The following is a 20,719-nucleotide window of genomic DNA, read 5'->3' as shown; positions in this document are numbered from 1 at the left end:
ACTTGTGTTCCTGGGATGAGTGAGCCAATGAGGCTTTTGTTGTGGGATCAGCCGCCTCTGTTTCTTTTGTCTAAATTTCTATTCCCACTCCTAAATGCACTAATGGAATTATCAGAATAATAGAATATTTATGCTGAGCACCTTGCTGGAGTCAGATTCGCAGTGATTGGCAGCAACAATTTTGTAGTCGTAAATCTGCGGTTCAGTATTCCAGAAAAGCAGCAGGAATATTTAGGGGAAAAAATGGTGGCATGCAAACAGTAGCATGGAAAGTCAAGCAGGGAGGCAAATTCCAAGTTATCAAAAAATTGTAAATCCTAAATTCAGAAATTCAAAATCTGAAGAGAGCATAATAGAAAGAGAAAAGCTTTAAATAATAAGCAGCACATCAAAGGTTACAGAAAGGAGACCTATCGGATATCATTTTTATTTAGAGGTGAAATAAGGCTTATGAAGACTGGAATATCAGTATATTGATGTCTGCATATTACAATGACATATCTTTAATTTTCACAATCTGTAAAGCTGTTAGTCATATAAAAGACCATTTTTGACATCTTATATAAGAAACTTGGTTCTGATTTACAAATATTTCTCAAAAATATTTTTAGGAAGATGGAACAAAATCAAGAATTATATGCTTTGTTGTCAAAAATTCACATGGAGATTGGCCGGTATAATTTCTATAGTTGCTGTACTGCCTTTTGAAAGTGTTATCTGCCATAAGTAAACATTTTTCCTAAAGAAATTACTAATGCTGTGCAATTTCAGTGTATCACACTTTGCTGTATTACCATAGCAACCATCAATTAGATATTCCCATTTTGCTACTGTAAAGTTAGTGTGACTAAAAGCGTGAACATTCAGGAAAACTGATTCTAATTTACATGGTTTATGATATGTGGAGATGATGTGTAACCATGGTGACACTATTCAATCCCCAGAAATGCTGCTGACCCAAAGGAAAATCTTTGGAAGTATAATTATCCTTGCTTAAAGCATTCTTCTGTAACTTTTCTCACACATGAGCACACAGGCACTGCATTCCTTTCAATTATATAATTGAAGCATAGCCATTGACATCAGTAAAGGAAAAATATTAATAAGGAGACTGACATTGATATCCTTTTCATTTTTAAATTAGCTATTCTTTATATTAAAGAACATGAAAATCATTAAAACTGGGATAGCTGAAAAATTTAACAGATTTATAGAATGTGTGCTGTGGATGAGGAATTTACATTATCACCTGCCATACTGTAAAATGACCAAAAGTCTGGATTTAATTTGTTCAGTTGTGCAGACATTTAGACATCTAGACATCTAGTTGTATTTGTTATTTTCAGTTCTGATCAAAGAATTTCCTGTATGCCAGATAAAGGTTGTAATAAATCAACAATGTTAAATGTGCACTGTATTGTGAATTGATGACAAAGATTATTAGAGGCAGGAGCTTGGCTTTGTGTCAGAGATGAGACTTATATAATTGAAGAGTGGTGCCTATGGAAATAGATAGAGTGCCTTTAACCTAATAAAATGCCCCAAGGCACTTCACAGAGGCATTATAAAACAAACATAGTACCAAGCCATGTAAGGATATGCAAGGGTAGATGATCACCAGAGGAACTTGGTTAGCGAGATAGGTTTTAAGGCGTGTCTTGAAGGAGGGAACTGAGGGAAAGGATTGCTTAGGAAAGGAATTCCAGAGCTTCAGGGGTTGTATTAGAGTCTGAAAGGGTTAATACTGAGGATTGTCATAATGATGATGTCATACAGACTTATGGGGAAAACAACTTAACTTCTTGAAGGGTTGAGCCCTAACATTTGGTCCTCCTCTAATTCACTGTAAGAATTTCTATCAAATTAATGTAACCTGTAACTAATTGCTAACATGCAATTAACTATATCTTGTTAACAACAAGAGACTCTTCCAGTTGGAACAGGACCAAGTAGACCATGGTTTCCTACGTGTAAAGAAAATGGTAGCAACAACCTTCAGCATAAGCAACAACTCACAGCATAATGAGATGGCTTGCTCACACAGTACAGGGATACCACAGAGGTCAAAATTACAGATGTACAGATATCTGGAGCAGATTACAGTCATTGGAAGAGGTCAGGTCATGTCGGATTTTGTAAACAAGGATGAAATCTTGTTTAACGTGGAACCAGTGAAGCTCAGCAAGTGCAGGATGATGGGTGATTAGAATTTGGTGTGAGTTAGGATATGAGGTGTGGGCAGAGTTTTCGATGCCCTCAAATTTAGAAGGACTGAATATGGGAGATTGACAACGAATTGTGAAGTCAAGACTGAGGCAGGGGCCAAGATGGACACAAGGTGGAAAAAGGCAATTGTTGATGATGTATGGTTGGAAACGAATTCTGAGGTCAAATATAACCCTGAGGTTGTGAATGGTCTGATTCAGCTTCAGATAGTTGCTGGGAAGATGAACAAAGTTGGTTGCAAGGGAGTGTAGTTTGTGGCAAGGGTGAGAGGCTTAAGTTTTCTAAATATTTAATTTGAAGATATTTTTGCTCACTTCAGTATTGGATGTTGAATAAACACTGATAATATAAGGACAACAGAGGGGTTAAGAGAGGTGATAGCGCTGTCAGTGTACATATGGAAACTAATGATGTATTTTAAGGTGATTTCAGTGTGGTGCAGCATATGAAAAAATACTCCAGCAAGTCACAGAATATAGCTGGGTTAAAGAAATACTTCTAGAATGTTGCTGTTTTCAACATAAACCTTGTGATTATAAAACTAAGCAATGGAATCTAATGGCCCAGATAAATACTGTAATTGTCAATAATCTAAAGAATTTCATGAATGGTTAGTTAACTGGCATTTGCACCTCAGTGCAAACAGCATGGCTGACTCTTAGTTCAGGAAAAACAAAACCCTGGATGACTGCACTAATTGAGTGGAAGGTTGCATTAATGGTTGAAAGAGGCTAAAAGATTCATTTATAACGTACCATAGATGGTAATAGCCCAAGAAAGCATGATGAGGGCATTTGTATTGTTTCAACTTTGGAAGTCAGGAGGGTGTTATTGTACTAATAATTTTCAGCATTAAAAATTAAAAAATTTTATGTTTTTTTATACAACTTCGGCAATTTAGCGAATACATTTAAATGTCCTAAATACTTATTTGCATAAAATAATTCTATAGTACGTGTGCATAAGGATCTTGTCTTTCCTGGTTCACATTTGTTTCAAGGTTGTATCTGAGGTCAGAGGTTTCTCTTAGTCACCTCTGTAGCACATAGGAAGGAAGCAGGAGAATGATCACTTGCAAGAAGGATCAGCACCAACAAGGGTAAGTTGAGATGGATCAGCCCAGCAAGGGTAAGTTGCGATGATTGGCAAGTGAATTTGATTGCTATAGAGGATTGAAAATGGATTCCAAAGGAAGACAGGAGGTGGGTTGGTACCACTGAAGGGTGCAGTGAGAATGACATCCTGGATGTGATGAGAAAGGTGGTTTTCATCTGTCAGTCAAGATAAGAAAATGAGGGAATAACCAATGGTATCAGTAATATAGGCCTGTTATGTGGGTGTTGGCTGGCAGAGTCCTTACGAAGTTTTTAGTTCGCCGACAATATTTCAAATATCCCTTCAAAACATATAGGGTGGCATGTTATCGAGGAAATTCAGCATCACATGGCATTGGACCTGAACATGAACATTTAATAAAGAGTGAACAAAGAAACAGAATGCCATTTCTTTCACAATAAAAGTCCCTAACTTCCCTATGACCATTAGTGCATGCTAATTAAGAATTGCACCACTAGCTGACTAAGCTAGTGTCAACATATAATGGTGATGCATACATGAATAAAGTAAATCCAATATAAAGTCACATTTAAATTTTAACCTGAGCACTCTTGTTCACTTAATAAATTTTATATCAATGGCAAATTAATTCAGCAGGAAGGCTTTGGCTGTGATGCAGCACCTTCCTGTTTAACCAAATGCTTTTTTAGAGATCACCTCTGGTTGCACCATTTTGAAAACTTATGGCAGGTTTCACCACTGAAAAGCTTGGGACTCCAGTTTAATTCCACCCTCAGGTCGGTGTGGAGTTTGTACACTCTCCCCATGTCTGCATAGGTTTCCTCCGGGGCCACCAGTTTCCTTCCACTGTCCAAAGATTTGCAGGTTGGCTGGATTGGCCATGTTAAATGTAGGGGTACACAGGTTAGAAGGATTAACCATAGGAAATGCAGGGTTACATGGATAGGGCAGGAGGATGGGTTTGGGTGGGATGCTCCTTGGAGGATTGCTATGCATTCAATAGGCCTAATCGCCTGCTTCCACACTGCAAGGATTCTATGATTCTATGAAATGGGGAAAAAGCAAAAGAGCAGAAGTGATGCACCCTCCAGTTCTGTTTTCAGGAATGACAGGGCATTGGCAAAACTCTGCCATAAGGGCTGAAGTTTCTCAGTCATTTAGTAATAGTTATCTGGGTGTGATTCTAGGATTCCAGCTCTCGTTCCCCACATGGTCAGTTTTCAGCAGATTTAGCTTTTTTTCTCTCCTTGCTGGCTGAGAGTTTAGACCGATTCAGGCATGATTTCAACAGGAATTCTATTTTGATAAATGAAGTAAGTTGTTGACTTTACTTGATTGACATTTTATGTGGTTTTTGTTTGTAATTTCTTTTATCAATGCTTCAATTATTTAATGTAGGATTAAGAATTGTAACTCTCCGCAGTATCTGTTGTTCCCACTTAATGTTCTTTCTCATTTATACTGTTATTGGGTTGCGAAGCATATTTTCACAAAGAACATTTCTGAATGCATTTTTTTTTTCACAGCAGTTCCACACTGTTATGATATGGCTCATTGGTTATTTACATAATGCATGCTGAATTAAGCTATGTAAGTTTGTAATAGGAGCTTTGGGGATTGGGTGGGAGAGGGATGAAGGATAGAGGACCAAGCTAGTTTTTTTTAAGGTTAGGACAAAATTCCAAGGAACCAAGGCAGGCCTTCTAATCTGTGAACCTCAGCACTTCTGCAGCTGCCTTGGACCTGCTTCAAGGTCAACACTCCTGACTCCAGCTCAAACTCAAAGTGAAAATAGCATGATTCTGAACCCTTCAAACTGGGATGTGTCTGCCAGATCAGGAAAATTCCCAGCTTTAGCTACACACACCGATAGCAAATATCCAGCCCTAACAACACTGTAATTTGTCACAATTAGGAGTATGAACCTTGTTCATGCTGCTCCTGAGTCATTACGAGAACTTTCACATTGCAATCGTTGTCAAAGTATTTATTTATTGCTGATCCCCAATTGTCCTTGAACTATTCAGCTCTCTGTGCCATTTTGGAGGACCATATTTCTATGGGACATCATATGTTCATCAGATCAGATGAGGATGGCAGAGTCCCTTTTTCTAAAGGGTATTAGTGGAGCAAATGTATTTTTACAACAATGGTTACCTTTTTGCTATTTGCCACTTTTTTAATTCCAAATTTTATCAGATTTAAATTTCATTGAATTTAAATTTTACCATCGTCCTTGGTAGGATTTGAACTCATATGCCTGGGGCTGTAGATTACCAACCAGTCACATTGGCACTATGCTATCCTTTATAAAAGCACATTGGAGCATCTCGCACCTTCTGCTTATTTATTCTCATCTACTTAAACATTCACTACAAGGTATTTTTTTACCTATCACTGTTCTTAAGTTGGTGAACCAGCTGCATACCCTTGCCCCAAAGAGTTGCCATTCTTTCTATAATATGAGCCCAGGATTCTACCCTATGATCCAACTAACACCTAACCAGTGTTCTGTGAGAAAAATGGTGTGTTCCACTTTCATACTATGTATATTCAGTTATGCTGCAGATCGTGACCCCATGTTAAAATGGCTGCAATCCTATTGCACTGTGTACCCCTTACTGTATTCAAGTCAAAACCACCCCTCCATCTGAACAGAACACTTACCTCTTCCTCTTTCTTGGAGATCAGAATGAACCCATTGTTATCTATTAAGAAACAATTCAGAGCCTGTATAACAGATTAAAAGTTTTTAATTATGTGGAATGTTTTTGGTAGTTTCTCTGTAAATCATTTAAAGAGTTATTTTCTTCCAGTTTAAAAGATTATTGGATACTTACATCATCGTCACAGCTGATGGGGCATGTACCTTCTATGTTGCTGCACTGGAAAATGAGATGAAGTGAAATACGTAATACACAGGAACATCATATTAAATTAATATTAAAACACCACTCTTTTGAGGACATCTGTTTAGCAAATGTTTCTCCCTTTTGTTATAAACAAGGTGTAAATTATATCAAAATTTCTGATTGACATCATGAGAAAATTGGCCAAAGTATAAAAATGAGCATGGTCTTTCCCTGCCCAATTAGACACACAAGATTCTTCTCTGCTGCCAAAATAAACATTCTTGTTTGATCCACTGGCTGTCAAAATATGCTATTCCTTTAAGAGGTGTACTGCCCCATGAAACAAGCTGTCAATGAATGAAACAAGTAGAGCTAGAAGTCAGTCTATTTCATTTCAATTGATCAGGGACCAATTTAATGTTTTAATTCTTTGGACATTATTGTCTTAAGGCAAATTCTACCCCTTTGTGTGAAAGCAAGATCTTAACCATAGTAGTTGAATAAGTTATGTTTTTATTTCACTTTCTCCATTATATTTTCTGGATTTTAGAATAAGTCATCTCCCACCATAATTACCTGGATTTTCGACTCGAGCCAGATTCCATACAGGTCAGGAACACAGGAAATACAAACTTTTAAAAAAAATTCTTTCAGGATATGAGTATTACTGGTTAGACTAATATTTATTGCCTACCCCGAATGATGTGAAGGTGGTGGTGAGCCACATTTGAACAGCTGCAGTCTATCTGGTGTAGGTATCCACAGTGGTGTTCAGAGGGAGTTCATGATAAGTTTTTGACCCAATGACAATGAATGAATGGGAATAATGTTCCAATTCAGGATGGTGTATGTTTCTCTTTGGTATGTGGGCAATAGTTGTTTCTAACTTTAGGTCTGATCCTCATACATACTTTTCAACAAAGTAGTTTACTTACATCTGTATCATTAGACTGTACATGGAATAGTGCATGGCAGCAACAAAGAAGAAGAAACATTAGCTCAATCAGTTGTAAGAATCAGGGCAAATATATTTGTACACTTCAATATAAACCTGCATATTCTATTATACTCGCATACATGATCAGACCCGAACATGCACACATTACAAATCACTGAAGTTCAAAAAAAAATGCTAACACAAACCAAGGTATTCCATCAGACTTCAATAGATTTTATCATATAAAATACACTAACATCTGTTGAATGAAGCAACTAAATGAAACCCACCCTGTTGATTATCATGTTGTATATGCAACTAAACTGTGTCTACACCTCACTGCCAGTATTTGCTTTAAGTCTATGGTGTACAGACCTTTCTTGATCTAACACAATAGAGAAAAAAGAACAACGATGGTCTAACTAGAAGAGGATCTTATGTTGAAGAAGTAGTTTATTGCATGTTAGCAACTAGCTACAGGTTGCATTTAGATGATAGACATTAATACAGAGACTACAAGGAGGACTTTCTTAGACTGAGACCCAGACAGAGTGAATGTTGGGATGATATTTCCATTGGTAGGGGATACTAGGTCCCAAGGGTACAGCTTTAGAGGAAGGGAAAACCTTTTAGAATGGAGATAAGGAGAAATTTCTTCAGCCAGAAAGCGGTGAATCTATGGAATTCACTGCCGCAGAAGGCCGTGGAGGCCAGGTCATTGAGTCTAATTAAGACAGAGATAAATAGGTTCATGATTGTCAAGGAGATCAAGAGTTACAGGGAGAATGGGGATGAGAAACATGATTGAATGGTGGAGCAGACTTGATGGGCTGAATGGACTAATTTCTGCTCCAAGTCTTATCATCTTATGGACTTGGATGTTAGATCTTAATGCCGTGGTGAAGAACCATAACTATGGATCACCTATGGGTGTATTGAATTTTCTTTAGAAATGTGGCTTGCAGATGTAAATCCAATGACTCTCTGAGTGAGAAGCTCTGGAATGTCACATCTGATGAGCTGTCAATGAAGCTTAAAAAGGATGGTCTTAAAAAGTGAAATATGATATTAACTGAGTTGTCAACTCTTGGGAGTTACCTCCATCTTTAAGCATGATGGGAGAAAAGATAACATTCTGGGTGGATGTTTCATGTCTTTTCCTTTCAAGACTTCAAAAGAACAGAGGTTAAAAGCCAATTTAATTGTGGTTTCTAAGTGCTAGTGGGCTGAGATGCTCATGTGTGCCAGAGGGCTGAAGTATTCATGTGTATAAGCCTGGGTTTGAGCACTACTATGATGTGAAGGTCACAGTCAAAGAACCACCCACTAGTTACTCCTGTGTTGCAGGTAAAGTACTCTCCTTAACTGAGTGCTAGAAGTCGGTTAACCAGTAAACCAGTCAAAGCAAAGGACTTGTGAAAATGAGGGATAGAAATGGCAAGATTAGGGAACCATGGATGACTAGCTAAGAGGAAAAATGAAGCCTACATAAGGTCTAGGCAACTGAACATTGACAAAGCTTTGGAAGAATATTGGGAATATAGGACCAATCTGAAATGAGGAATTAAAAGAACCAAAAGGGGTCATGAGATATCTTTAGCAAACATGGTTAAGGAAAATCCCAAAGTTTTTTATTCATATTTAAGGAACAAGAGGGTAACTAGAGAAAGGGTTGGTCCACAAGGACAAAGGAGGAAAGTTATGCGTGGAGTCAGAGAAAATGGGTGAGATTCTTAATGAGTGCTTTGAATCAGTATTCACCGAGGAGAGGGACATGCTGGATGTTGATGTTAGGGATAGATGTTTGATTACTCTAGGTCAAGTCGGCATAAGGAGGGAGGAAGTGTTGGGTATTCTAAAAGGCATTAAGATGGACAAGTCCCCAGGTCTGGACGGGATCTATCCCAGGTTACTGAGGGAGCGATAGAGGAAATAGCTGGGGCCTTAACAGATATCTTTGCAGCATCCTTGAACACAGGGGAGGTCCTGGAGGACTGGAAAATTGCTAATATTGTCCCCTTGTTTAAGAAGGATAACAGGGATAATCCAGGTAATTATAGACCAGTAAGCCTGACATCAGTAGTAGGGAAGCTGCTGGAGAAGATACTGAGGGTCAGGATCCATTCCCATTTGCAAGGAAATGGACTTATCAGTGACAGGCAACATGTTTTTGTGCAGGGAAGCTCATGTCTTGCCAACTTAATAGAATTCTTCGAGGAAGTGACAAAGTTGACTGATGAGGGCTGTAGATGTCATATACAGAAATTTTTGTAAGGCGTTTGATAAGATTCCCCATAGTAGGCTGACGAGGAAGGTGAAGTCGTTGGGGTCCAGGGTATACTAGCTAAATGAGTAGAGAACTGGCTGGGCAACAGGAGACAGAGAGTACTCGTGGAAGGGAATTTCTCAAAATGGAGACCTGTGACCAGTGGTGTTCCACAGGGATCCATGCTGGGACCACTGTTGTTTGTGATAGATATAAATGATCTGAAGGAAGGTATAGGTGATCTGATTAGTAAGTTTACAGATCACACTAAAATTGGTGGAGTAGCAGGTAGTGAAGGGGAACTGACAGAGAAGACAGCAGGATATAGATAGATTGGAGAGTTGGGCAGAGAAATGGCACATGGAGTTCAAACCAGGCAAATGCGAGGTGATGCATTTGGAAGATCTAATTCAAGAGTTAACTGTACAGTAAATGGAAAAGTCCTGGGGACAGTTGATGAACAGAGAGGTCTGGGTGTTCAGGTTCATTGTTACCTGAAGGTGGCAACACAGGTCAATAGAGTGGTAAGAAGGCATATGGCATGCTTTCCTTCATCAGATGGGATATTGAGTACAAGAGTTGGCAGTCATGTTACAGTTGTATAAGACTTTGGTTCAGCCACCTTTGGAATACTGGTTACAATTTTGGTCGCCACATTACCAAAAGGATGTGGATGCTTTGGAGAGGAGCAGAGGAGGTTCACCAGAATGTTGTCTGGTATGGAGAGTGCTAGCTATGAAAAGAGGTTGAGTAGATTAGGATTATTTTCATTAGAAAGATGAAGGTTGAGGTGGGCGTGATTGAGGTCTACAAAATCATGAGAGGTATAGACAGGGTGGATAGCAAGAAGCTATTTCCCAGAGTGGAGGACTCAATTACTTGGGGTCATGAGTTCAAAAGGAGAGGGGAAAAGTTTAAGGGAGATATGCGTGGGAAGTTCTTTATGCAGAGGGCGGTGGGTGCCTGGAATGCATTGCCATCGGAGGTGGTAGAGGCAGGCACAATAGCGCCATTTAAGATGTGTCTAGACAGATACATGAATGGGCAGGGAGCAAAAGGATACAGACCCTTAGAAAACAGGTGACAGGTTTAGATAGAGGATCAGGATCGGTGCAGGACGGCCGAAGGGCCCATTTCTGTGCCGTAAATTTCTTCGAATTTTGTTCTTTGACAAAGAATCTTAACTAATCTGCAAAGGCAAGATTCCCAAATTATCAATGTTGCACTATCTACTCCTCACACACAACCCATAGGGACTGGTCCATATAGAGTCATAGAGATGTACAGCACGGAAACAGACCCTTTGGTCCAACTCATCCATGCTGACCACATAACCCAACCTAATGCAGTTCCCATTTGCCAGCTTTTGGCCCATATCCCTCTAAGCCCTTCCTATTCATATACCTATCCAGATGCCTTTTAACTGTTGCAATTGTACCAGCCTCCACCACTTCCTCTGGCAGCTCACTCCATAACCGCACCACCTACTGCTCCTTAGAATCCTGTTATATCTTTCCCCCCTCACCCTAAACCTACGCTGTCTAGTTCTGGACTCCCCCACCCCATGGAAAAGACTTTGCCTATTTACCCTATCCATGCCCTTCATGATTTTATAAACATCAATAAGGTCACCTCTCAGCCTCCGACGCTCCAGAGAAAACAGCCCCAGCCTGTTCAGCCTCTCCCTATAGCTCAAACCCTCCAACCCTGGCAACATCCTTGTAAATCTTTTCTAAACCCTTACATGTTTATATCTTGTAACTTTCGTCATTTTTTTGGACTCACTTCTTTCTAATTTGTGTTTATAGGTTTTGCATTATTACTTCTTCTTACCTTTAAATAAATTCACTCTTTTATTAAATCAAGTAAGCCAGTTAAAGTTACACCCTTCAATCAAATTCATTGTGTCTGGGAGAAATATATCCATTAGGCAGCCGATTCTTGAAAAATTAACTTTGTCGCAATCAATTGAGAGGATGAGTGGATAAAGAAGGGTAACCAGTTCATTTGTGATTCTTTGGCAATTTGGGTAACCCATCCTGAACTGTAATAACTTCGGGAACCTTGCTCAGGGTCTAGTTGTAACACTTGTTTGTTTGAGATCCGAGGCCATTCAGATCACAAGTCCATACTACATCACCATGGTGGGTGGTACTTATTGCACTCATGCAGGGATCCCAGGTTAGTTTCCACAATTTGTTACATTTCCCAAAATTGTTAAACTCCCAGGTGAGGAGGGATGAACTGGCTTCCTATCTTTATTCACCTCATTCTTGGTTAGTGGTAAAAAAGTTAATTGTGGATACCTTTCTCCCCAAATCCAACTGAATTATATTTTAAAATGAACCATTTTAACGAAGCTTCCGTTAGTTAACAAAGAGACAGTTTATTAATTTCTAAAGCTGATAATTCTTAGTAAGTTAACGCAGACCCAGAATAGAATTAAGTGATAAGTTCAAAAAGATAAAAGTTTAATAAAAACAAATGTACAGATCAGTGTCTGAATTTTTCAAAATTGTTCAAAAGCTTACGTAAGGTGGAGGAAACAAGGGTCTAGCACAGCTTTAGAGGATTACAGGCTTGCTAGAGAGGAGCTCAGAAATGGACTGAGGAGAGCCAGGAGGGGGCATGAGAAAGGCTTGGCAGGAAGGATTCGGGAGAACCCAAAGGCATTTTACTCATACGTGAGGAATAAGAGAATGATCAGGGAGAAGGTAAGGCCAATCAGGGCTAGCGTAGGGAACTAGTGTGTGGATTCTGAGCAGATAGGGGAAGCCCTAAATTAGTTTTTTGTTTTGGTTTTCATTAAGGAAAGGGACCTGGAAGGGAAATGAGAACTTTGAGGAGCTGGGAATCAGGCTTGAACAGATCAAGATTGATGAAGTTAATGTAATTGTAATTTTGGCAAATTTATAAAATTCATAAGTCCCCAGGGCCAGACCAGACTTATCCTAGGCTGCTCCAGGAAATGAGAAAGGAGGTTGCTAAGCCGTTGGCGAAGATCTTTGCTTCCTCACTCTCCACGGGAGTCTAACTGGAGGATTGGAAGGAGGCGAATGTTGTTCCTCTTTTCAAGAAAGATAATAGGGAAATCCCTTGCAATTACAGACCAATCAGTCTTATGTCAGTGGTCATCAAGGTTTGGAAAGAATTCTGAGGGATAGGATTTATGACTATTTGGAAAATCTTAGCATGATTAAAGGCAAAGTTTGTGAGAAGATTTGTAGCTCGGGTGCTCGTTGTTGTGGTTCTGTTCGCCAAGCTGGGAATTTGTGTTGCAGACGTTTCATCCCCTGTCTAGGTGACATCCTCAGTGCTTGGGAGCCTCCTGTGAAGCGCTTCTGTGATCTTTCCTCCAGCATTTATAGTGATTTCTATCTGCCGCTTCCGGAAGCGGCAGATAGAAATCAATATAAATGCCGGAGGAAACATCACAGAAGCGCTTCACAGGAGGCTCCCAAGCACTGAGGATGTCACCTAGACAGGGGACAAAATGTCCGCAACACAAGTTCCCAGCTCGGCGAACAAAACCACAACAGTGATTAAAGGCAGTCAGCATGGCTTTGTAAGGGGCAGGTCATGCCTAACTAATCTTATTGAGTTCTTTGAGGAGGTGACAAGACAGGTTGACAACGGTCGAGCAGTGGATGTGGTGTATATGGACTTCAGCAAGGCATTTGATAAGGTTCCCTATGGTAGGCAGTATGGGATACAGGGAGATTTGGCTATCTGGATTCAGAATTAGTTGGCTGACAGAAGGCAGAGAGTGGTAGTAGATGGAAAGTATTCTGCCTGGAGGTCAGTGTTGAGTGGGGTCCCGCAGGGCTCTGTTCTTGGGCCTCTGCTCTTTGTAGTTTTTATAAATGACTTGGATGAGGTGGTCGAGGGGTGGGTTAGTAAATTTGCAAATGACACATAGGTTGGAGGTGCCGTTGATAGTAACGAGGGCTATTGCACAGACAGAATGCAGAGCTGGGCTGAGAAATGGCAGATGGAGTTCAACCTGGATAAATGTGAAGTTATGCATTTTGGAAGGCCAAACTTGAATGCTAAATATTAGATTAAAGACAGGATTCTTGGCAGTGTGGAGGAACAGAGGGATCTTGGTGTTCAAGTACATAGTTCCCTCAAAGTTGCCACCCAAGTGAATAGGGCTATTAAGAAAACATATGGTGTTTTGACTTTCATTAACAGGGGGATCGAGTTTAAGAGCTGCGAGGTTTTGCTACAGCTCTACAAATCCCTGGTGAGACCACACTTGGCATATTGTGTCCAGTTCTGGTTGCCCTACTATAGGAAAGATGCAGAGGCTTTGGAGAAAGTGCAGAGATAGTTTACCAGGAAGCTGCTGGGACTGGATGGCTTGTCTTATGAAGAGAGGTTGACTAAGATCTGACTTTTCTCTCTGGAGAGAAGGAGGAAGAGAGGTGACCTGATCGAGGTATACAAGGTAACGAGAGGCATAGATACAGTCAATAGCCAGAGACTTTTCCCCAGGGCAGGACTGACTGGCATGAGGGGTCATAGTTTTAAGATATTTGGAGGAAGGTATAGAGGAGACATCAGAGAATTGTGAATGCATAGAATGCGTTGCTAGTGGTGGTGGTGGAAGCAGGGTCATTAGGGACATTTAAGCAACTGCTGGACATACACATGGACAGCAGTGAATTGAGGGGTGCATAGGTTAGGTTATTTTGTTTTACATTAGGATTAATTCTTGGCACAACATCGTGGGCCAAAGGGCCTGTTCTGTGCTGTACTTTTCTGTGTTCTATGTTCATTAAGTTGAATCGTTGGCTAGTTGAACACAATGGCTCTTGCGGTGGAGGTATTTATGTTAGTACTTGAACAGTTGGTTTCATGACCCTAAGTTTTGAAAATTGTTTAAGATTCTGTAGTTTTGAATCCTTTTGTCAAATATTGACTTTCAGCATTCAGGCTGAGAGAGAATCCCATTTCCTTATGTCCATCTGCTAGTTAGCTGACTTTCAGCATTCAGAGGGAAAGAGTCTGTACTGCAACATAGGAGTAACTAGGGAATAGTTCTTCAACTGTGACCTTCACAGCATGCTACTGCTTGAATTCAGGCTGCACTGACGGCTGTGGCATCTCAGATTTCATTATGAGGTCTGAATATTGGGACTAACTCAGGCTACAAAGGTCCAAAAAATGGGCTCTTACAATTTCCCAGGCTTGTGAGTGCATAAGATTTACAATGTGAGAATAGATTACTGAGACAATTGTGTCTCAAAAGAAGGGTGTTATTTTGATTATTCATACTTTTTCCCTCATCTTGTAAGATCTGGAGAAGAAGATGTAATTTGGATATTGCTGCTTTTCTTGTAGTTGGTTCTGTAATTTAAATAACGTAGGTGATAGGACTGATGTGGTCCAAAGCAAGTTGTCGATGCCATGTATATTTCAGTCAGGGTTTTTGCTTTTATGCCTGGGGAGAGAAACTCCCACTCTGCAGTGCTGTAGCCATTACTGCACATCACAGGATCAACCTTATTAACTCATGCACAAAACGGTATCAAATTACAAGGACCTGTTCCCATGGAAACAACTGCTTTTCAAAAGCTAATGTGCTGCATGCCTTAAAGGAGACCTCTATTACCTTTCTTTAACAACATAGCTTTCCTCTAGTAAGATAGTCTTATAATTACTGGAAAAAAGTCTTACAAAACATGAATTTAATTGGGTTACTTCTGTGATTATGTAAATTTCAGGGATTTAAACATTGAAGGTTTTATTTGAGTTACAAATGAACAAATATTAAGCAAATTCATTTTAAATTCTTCCTTATTTACTCTGTTTAAAATATAGTTAACACATCTTAAAATAACAGAGCAAGTAATTACATTGCATTGTGTTAAGTTTGGTAAGCAAAGAATTATAGGACTATGTTTGTCAGCCCTCAAACCAGTGAGTTTATGGGTGAGCAGTATCTTAACTCCCAGTGCACTCACCTTGGCTTCATATTCCTGAATGAACTTGCTTGTTAAAAAAATCATCAATCTCAAACTTAAAATGAGTAATTTAGTATCAAATGTAGTAATTAATTATTTTACTACTTTTTTGTGGGAGATAGGGTGAAACTTTGTGTTAAACAATGCTAAATTTCACTCAAATGATCTGCCTCTGTTTTTAAGGTTATGTTCCCTGGTCCTAGGCACCCCACCAGGGGACATAAATTATTTTCTTTACATACTGTATCAATTATTTTCAAAATCTTAAAAGCTTCAATAAAAACACTACTCAATCTTCATATTCCAGAAAAGCTAGATTTGTTTATATAGTCTCGGCTCTGAGTGAGCTTTGGTTATATTCTAGTGCTCAGAATTGTACACAATTCTTACAGTGGTCAAACAAAGGCTTTGTATTGCTGCAACAAAACTTTTTCCTCTATCTAGATAGCCTTAAAGGAATAAAAACTAACATTTTTGAATTGTTTTCATTCCTGATTAACACATTTTTGTGATCTGTTTACTTGAAATCCTGAGTCTTTTTGGACCTTCACTGTTCTTCACTTCTCACCATTTAAAAAAATATTCAGACAGATTCTTATGTTTGCCAAAATGGATGATCTCACACTTATATTTTGCCGCAGTCATGCTCACTTACTTAATTCATCAATGTCCATTTGCAATTTTATGCTCCATCTCCATTAATTAGTATTCCACTAATCTTTTTGTCATTGGCAAACTTGCTTATATTATCCTTTATCAGACAGATATTTTAAGCATGGTGAGCAAAACAAGTTTAAGTATTGTAAGAAATTCCATATTAATGTATACAATTAGCATAGTGTTAGGTACCAGTATATAATATAATAACATATACTAATACGTCATGGGATAGTTTCAAATTTTTGGTGTAAAAATGCACAATTGAAATGTGAACTGTTTTAAAACAAACACTATAATTACAAAGATTATGTATGCATGATCATCATGTCATACACTGAAGAACCCACTCCCTGTCACATAACTTCAACTCAAATAATTTGTCTAACAAATATATGCAAATCTGTTAAAAAGAATAGATTCCATAGAAGTAGATAAAGTTTTGAATAAATAATTCTTCTTTCTGCTTTGTTGATGGGTTCTCATGGTCTGAATGCAGTGAATATTCGGAGCAAAAGCTCAATAAAGGCTCGAAGAATTATTTGCTGTTTGTTTCACTGTGTGGTTGATTTGTTGTTCTACAAAGATCCTGACATTGCATAGTACAAAATGAGAAAAATCTATTCACCCATCAAGCATGCTGTTTCCATAAATTTATTTATGACTGTTAATAAAAATTAACAGGAATTCTCACATGTTTTCTTATTTTCTCACAGTTTAACAAGGAATTCCAAAGAAACTTGGTGCATCAATAGGCAACCAAAGTGGTTTCTGAGCCAAAATTAAATGACAATGTCCTGTCTCTGACAACTGTATGGATTCAGATTAAAAGGAATTTGGGATAGCATTGAGGGCAGAGAAGAAGCTAAGTAAAATACAATTCATAGAAAATAACCTGAGAAATCACTTATCAGCTAAAATTTCAGACTTTACCTGCTGTGTAGCCATCCAGAATTTCTGTCGCATTAATGAGAGATTAATCTGCACGCCAACAGCTGGAAGAAAAGATGAAATAATTAACCTTATGTTTGAATAAACTAATTGCCTCATTTTCTGGAATGATTTCAAAATACAAGGAGTCTCAGAGTGAAAGAATTAATCCACACTTGGGAAAAGGGGTGGTGAGAGAAATCTTGATGATTCAATAAATGTATATTAAAGCTGTGTTTCTTGTACAGTCATGGGACATACATTCTCCTTGTGCCTTGTTCACATAAACATTGGCATGTTGTTATATCCTGATGTAAAAATTATTTCAGTTAGGCAAACTATTACCTCATGGGAAAGGGTTGTTTGCCACTTACTGTAATAATGCAGCTGAACATAAGTAAACCAGGTGAAAACTTGCAAAAGACCAAAATTGAAAGATTGCAATTGCATAATCCACCATCTGTAGACTGCCTGATCACCATTGAGCAATTGCTGACATGAAACAGGTCTTGGATAATATTCAGACATTTTTTTGCAACTCAAAATGTGAGGTGATAACCATGAGCCAGAAATGAGAATGTCTCTTAATATTCAATGGCATTACCAGCACTGAATCCCCCATCTGCGAGTTATCATGGACAAAAACCTAAATGGATCAGTTAAATCAGTTATATGTGCAGGTCAGACAGTTAATTATCATGAAACTAGGCTCTTGAGTGTACTTCTCCTAGAATTGCACAGAGAGGGGAAGTATTCACTACTGCCAGGATCTCCTACCGTTCTTGCTGTGGGTACCATAATTAAAGCTCAGCAACACATCATTCAGGAACTACAAATCAGAAACTGGCTCTGACATTGTGGTGTCTGTTGGTTACTATGGAGGACACGAGATCCAGAGAAAAGGAAAGCTTTCTCTCTGCTTCACAGACAAAAATTCAGAGGTTTTAGTGGATGAGCCTGGAGAGGAGATTTGTCCTTTTACCTGTGGGTTGTCACATAAGACCTTAACTCCAAATCAAGCCAAACTGGAGGCAAATTTCAACTAGGTAAGTGTTGTGACCCAGGTGAAGCAGGATGTTCAGTAGCACAGTTGCTGGTTAATGTCATTCTGCACTTGCTAAGAGTAAGTGTAATATTGTGTCTGTTACCTCAAATTCACACTCACTCCAACTTTGCTACTGCACATGCCTATCATCAAGGCTATGGTCTCAAATATTGCCTGCATCATGTCAACTCAACAACACATCTACTTTAGACTCCCAAGCTATTAACCTTTCCCACTTACTCACTGGGGACGCCTCACCATTAAGTGCTCTTCAATCCACTTTTATCATAACCAATCCTTGCCTTTGTCAGATAGCAGGAAAGATTGATCCACTTCCAGACTGATGTCTCCACAGTACTTTGACTGATCTACTGCAAATGTAATTCTTAGACTGAGTGGAGAAAGTGTGACCCAATCCTTGGACTGCAAGAAAATAGATCCTGAAAATCTATTTGGGCCAAGCAACTGACAGTGTAGCCAACCCCTGGGATTGGAATCGGATGTTGCTTTGACTGATTGTGACTGTACCTGTCAAACCGCAGGAATTATCCAACGCTGCACAACAGGAAAATCGAGTGCAACATGGACTGAAGCATAACTAAATTCCACCCAGCTGTACACACCTGTCAGTCCCCCGATAGTTCTGAAATAAAGGCAATCATTCCATTTTATCACCACACAGGCCTCTTTATTTATTGCCATCTACAAAATAGCAGGAACCTGACAAGATAAGAGATGCAGTGAGCTATCTTCAAGCCCTCTAGAGGGAGTACTTTAATTCCTTTTCAGTTTGCAGAAATAAATACCTTAAGACAATTTCATGGTATTTTCTGAGGACAAATGATCTTGTCCTTATAGAATTGCATTTTTGAAGGTGATGACATTAAAACAATATATTTCAAAGATTGAGTGATTTAGTTGAGATCTTTGGGATTATACTATAGGAAGTGGCAAAACTGACCTTTCAGTCTCAAGGACTGAAGGATTAATAAGACACAAGTTTAAAAATATTAAAAAAAAGCCAGGTAAAATATTTTCAACTGCAAAGCAGGAATGGAAGACTTGAATTTATAGGTTAACCCTATGTTACAACAGATCCCTGGAGCGGGTGGGACTTGAACCAGGGTCTTCTAGCACAGTAATGGGAGTACTAACACTGTGCCAATGTTCCCTCTAAGCTGCATGGCTATGTGCATATTGCATTTGCTGTTTCCATGATGATCACACATCCGCCTACGTGGATCACACATTTCTAATTCCAGAAGTCCCTGCTGCAAACTGACCTTGGAGGCTCACACGAAAAATAAAGTTAGAGGGAATGCTGCACTGTGTCACAAAAACTTCTAGACTTGAATTTATATAATGCTCTTAATGATCTTAGGACATCCCAAGGAACATTACAGCCAAGGAAGTACTTTTGAATTGCAGTGGCATGGTAATTTGCAAGAAATAGTGCAATAAATTTATGCCAACAAATTCCCACAAACAATAATGTGTTAATGACTAGATAATATGCTTTTGAATAATGACTGAGGGTGAAACATTGACCAAGACACTGAGAATAACACCCCTGCTCCTTTTTTTTTCAAAATAGTGTCAGGATTTAAGTGATAAATGCTCAGGGAAGACAAAAAGTAAATTTTTGTTATATTGTAAGAGACATAAGAGTCGATGTACATGCAGCAAGGCTCTGAAAACAGCAATGAAATACATAGCCAGAGAATCTGTTTTTCTGATTTTGGTGGAGACACGCCAGCAGAAATTGCTTGCTTCTTCAAAATAGTGCCATAGGATCTTTTACACACGAGAGGGCAGGCAAAGCCTTTAAAATGTCACTCGAAAATAAACATCTCTGGAAATGTAGCAGTCCCTCAGTACTCCACTGGAGTGTTAGCCTAGATTTTTCTTGAAATCCTTGGCATGGAACTCAAACGCGAAGATTTTGAGGAGAGAGTGCTATCACTTAGCTATGTCTGACAACTATTGAAACTGTTTCAAAGGATGTTGTGAAACTTGCAAGGATTCAGAAAAGAATTACAAGGATGTTGCCAGGGTTGAAAAGTTTGAGCTATAGGAAGAGGTGGAATAGAACGGGGCTATTTTCCACAGAGCATCAGAGGCTGAGGGGTGACTTCATAGATGGTTATAAACATCATTGGGTGGCACGGTGGCACAGTGGTTAGCACTGCTGCCTCACAGCACCAGAGACCTGGGTTCAATTCCCGCCTCAGGCGACTGACTGTGTGGAGTTTGCACATTCTCCCCGTGTCTGCGTGGGTTTCCTCCGGGTGCTCCGGTTTCCTCCCACAGTCCAAAGATGTGTAGGGCAGGTGAATTGGCCATGCTAAATTGCCCGTAGTGTTAGGTAAGGGGTAGATGTAGGGGAATGGGTGGGTTGCGCTTCGGCGGGGCGGTGTGGACTTGTTGGGCCGAAGGGCCTGTTTCCATACTGTAACTAATCTAATCTAATCTAATCATGAGGGGAATGGATAGGATGAATAGCCAAGGTCTTTTCCCCAGGGTAGTGGAGTCCAAAACTAGAGGACATAGGTTTAGGGTGAGAGGGGAAAGATTGAAAAGGGGCCTAAGGGGCAACTTTTTCATGCAGAGAGTGGTGCGTGTACGGAATGAGTTGCCAGAAGAAGTGGTGGTGGGTGGTACAATTACAACATTTAAAAGGCATCTGGATGGATATATGAATAGGAAGGGTTTAGAGGAATATGAGGCAAATGCTGGCAAATAGGACTAGATTAATTTAGG

General features: G+C 39.3%; 2 protein-coding genes across 8 annotated transcripts in view; one reads left to right on the top strand and one right to left on the bottom strand.

The window, feature by feature from the left end:
- The window catches only part of LOC140458136 (voltage-dependent calcium channel subunit alpha-2/delta-4-like), a 491,615-nt gene that overhangs the window by 92,753 nt on the left and 378,143 nt on the right, over positions 1 to 20,719 (bottom strand). For 5 of the 6 annotated variants that reach the window (XM_072552257.1, XM_072552261.1, XM_072552258.1 and 2 more), the window contains 4 exons: positions 16,918 to 16,979; positions 7,091 to 7,105; positions 6,144 to 6,188; positions 5,971 to 6,033 (listed from right to left, as the gene is read on the bottom strand). In XM_072552257.1, the coding sequence (XP_072408358.1) occupies positions 5,971 to 6,033; positions 6,144 to 6,188; positions 7,091 to 7,105; positions 16,918 to 16,979 (185 nt within the window). The remainder of the gene's footprint in view (positions 1 to 5,970; positions 6,034 to 6,143; positions 6,189 to 7,090; positions 7,106 to 16,917; positions 16,980 to 20,719) is intronic. The other variant, XM_072552260.1, reaches the window with a different exon arrangement.
- The window catches only part of LOC140458138 (leucine-rich repeat and transmembrane domain-containing protein 2-like), a 149,681-nt gene that overhangs the window by 15,075 nt on the left and 113,887 nt on the right, over positions 1 to 20,719 (top strand). The gene's annotated exons all lie outside the window — the stretch shown is intronic.

The sequence above is a fragment of the Chiloscyllium punctatum genome, chromosome 32, assembly GCF_047496795.1.
Source record: "Chiloscyllium punctatum isolate Juve2018m chromosome 32, sChiPun1.3, whole genome shotgun sequence".
Classification (NCBI taxonomy): domain Eukaryota; kingdom Metazoa; phylum Chordata; class Chondrichthyes; order Orectolobiformes; family Hemiscylliidae; genus Chiloscyllium; species Chiloscyllium punctatum.
Note: the sequence above shows the minus strand (reverse complement) of the source record. Positions and strands in the feature narration are given on the sequence as shown.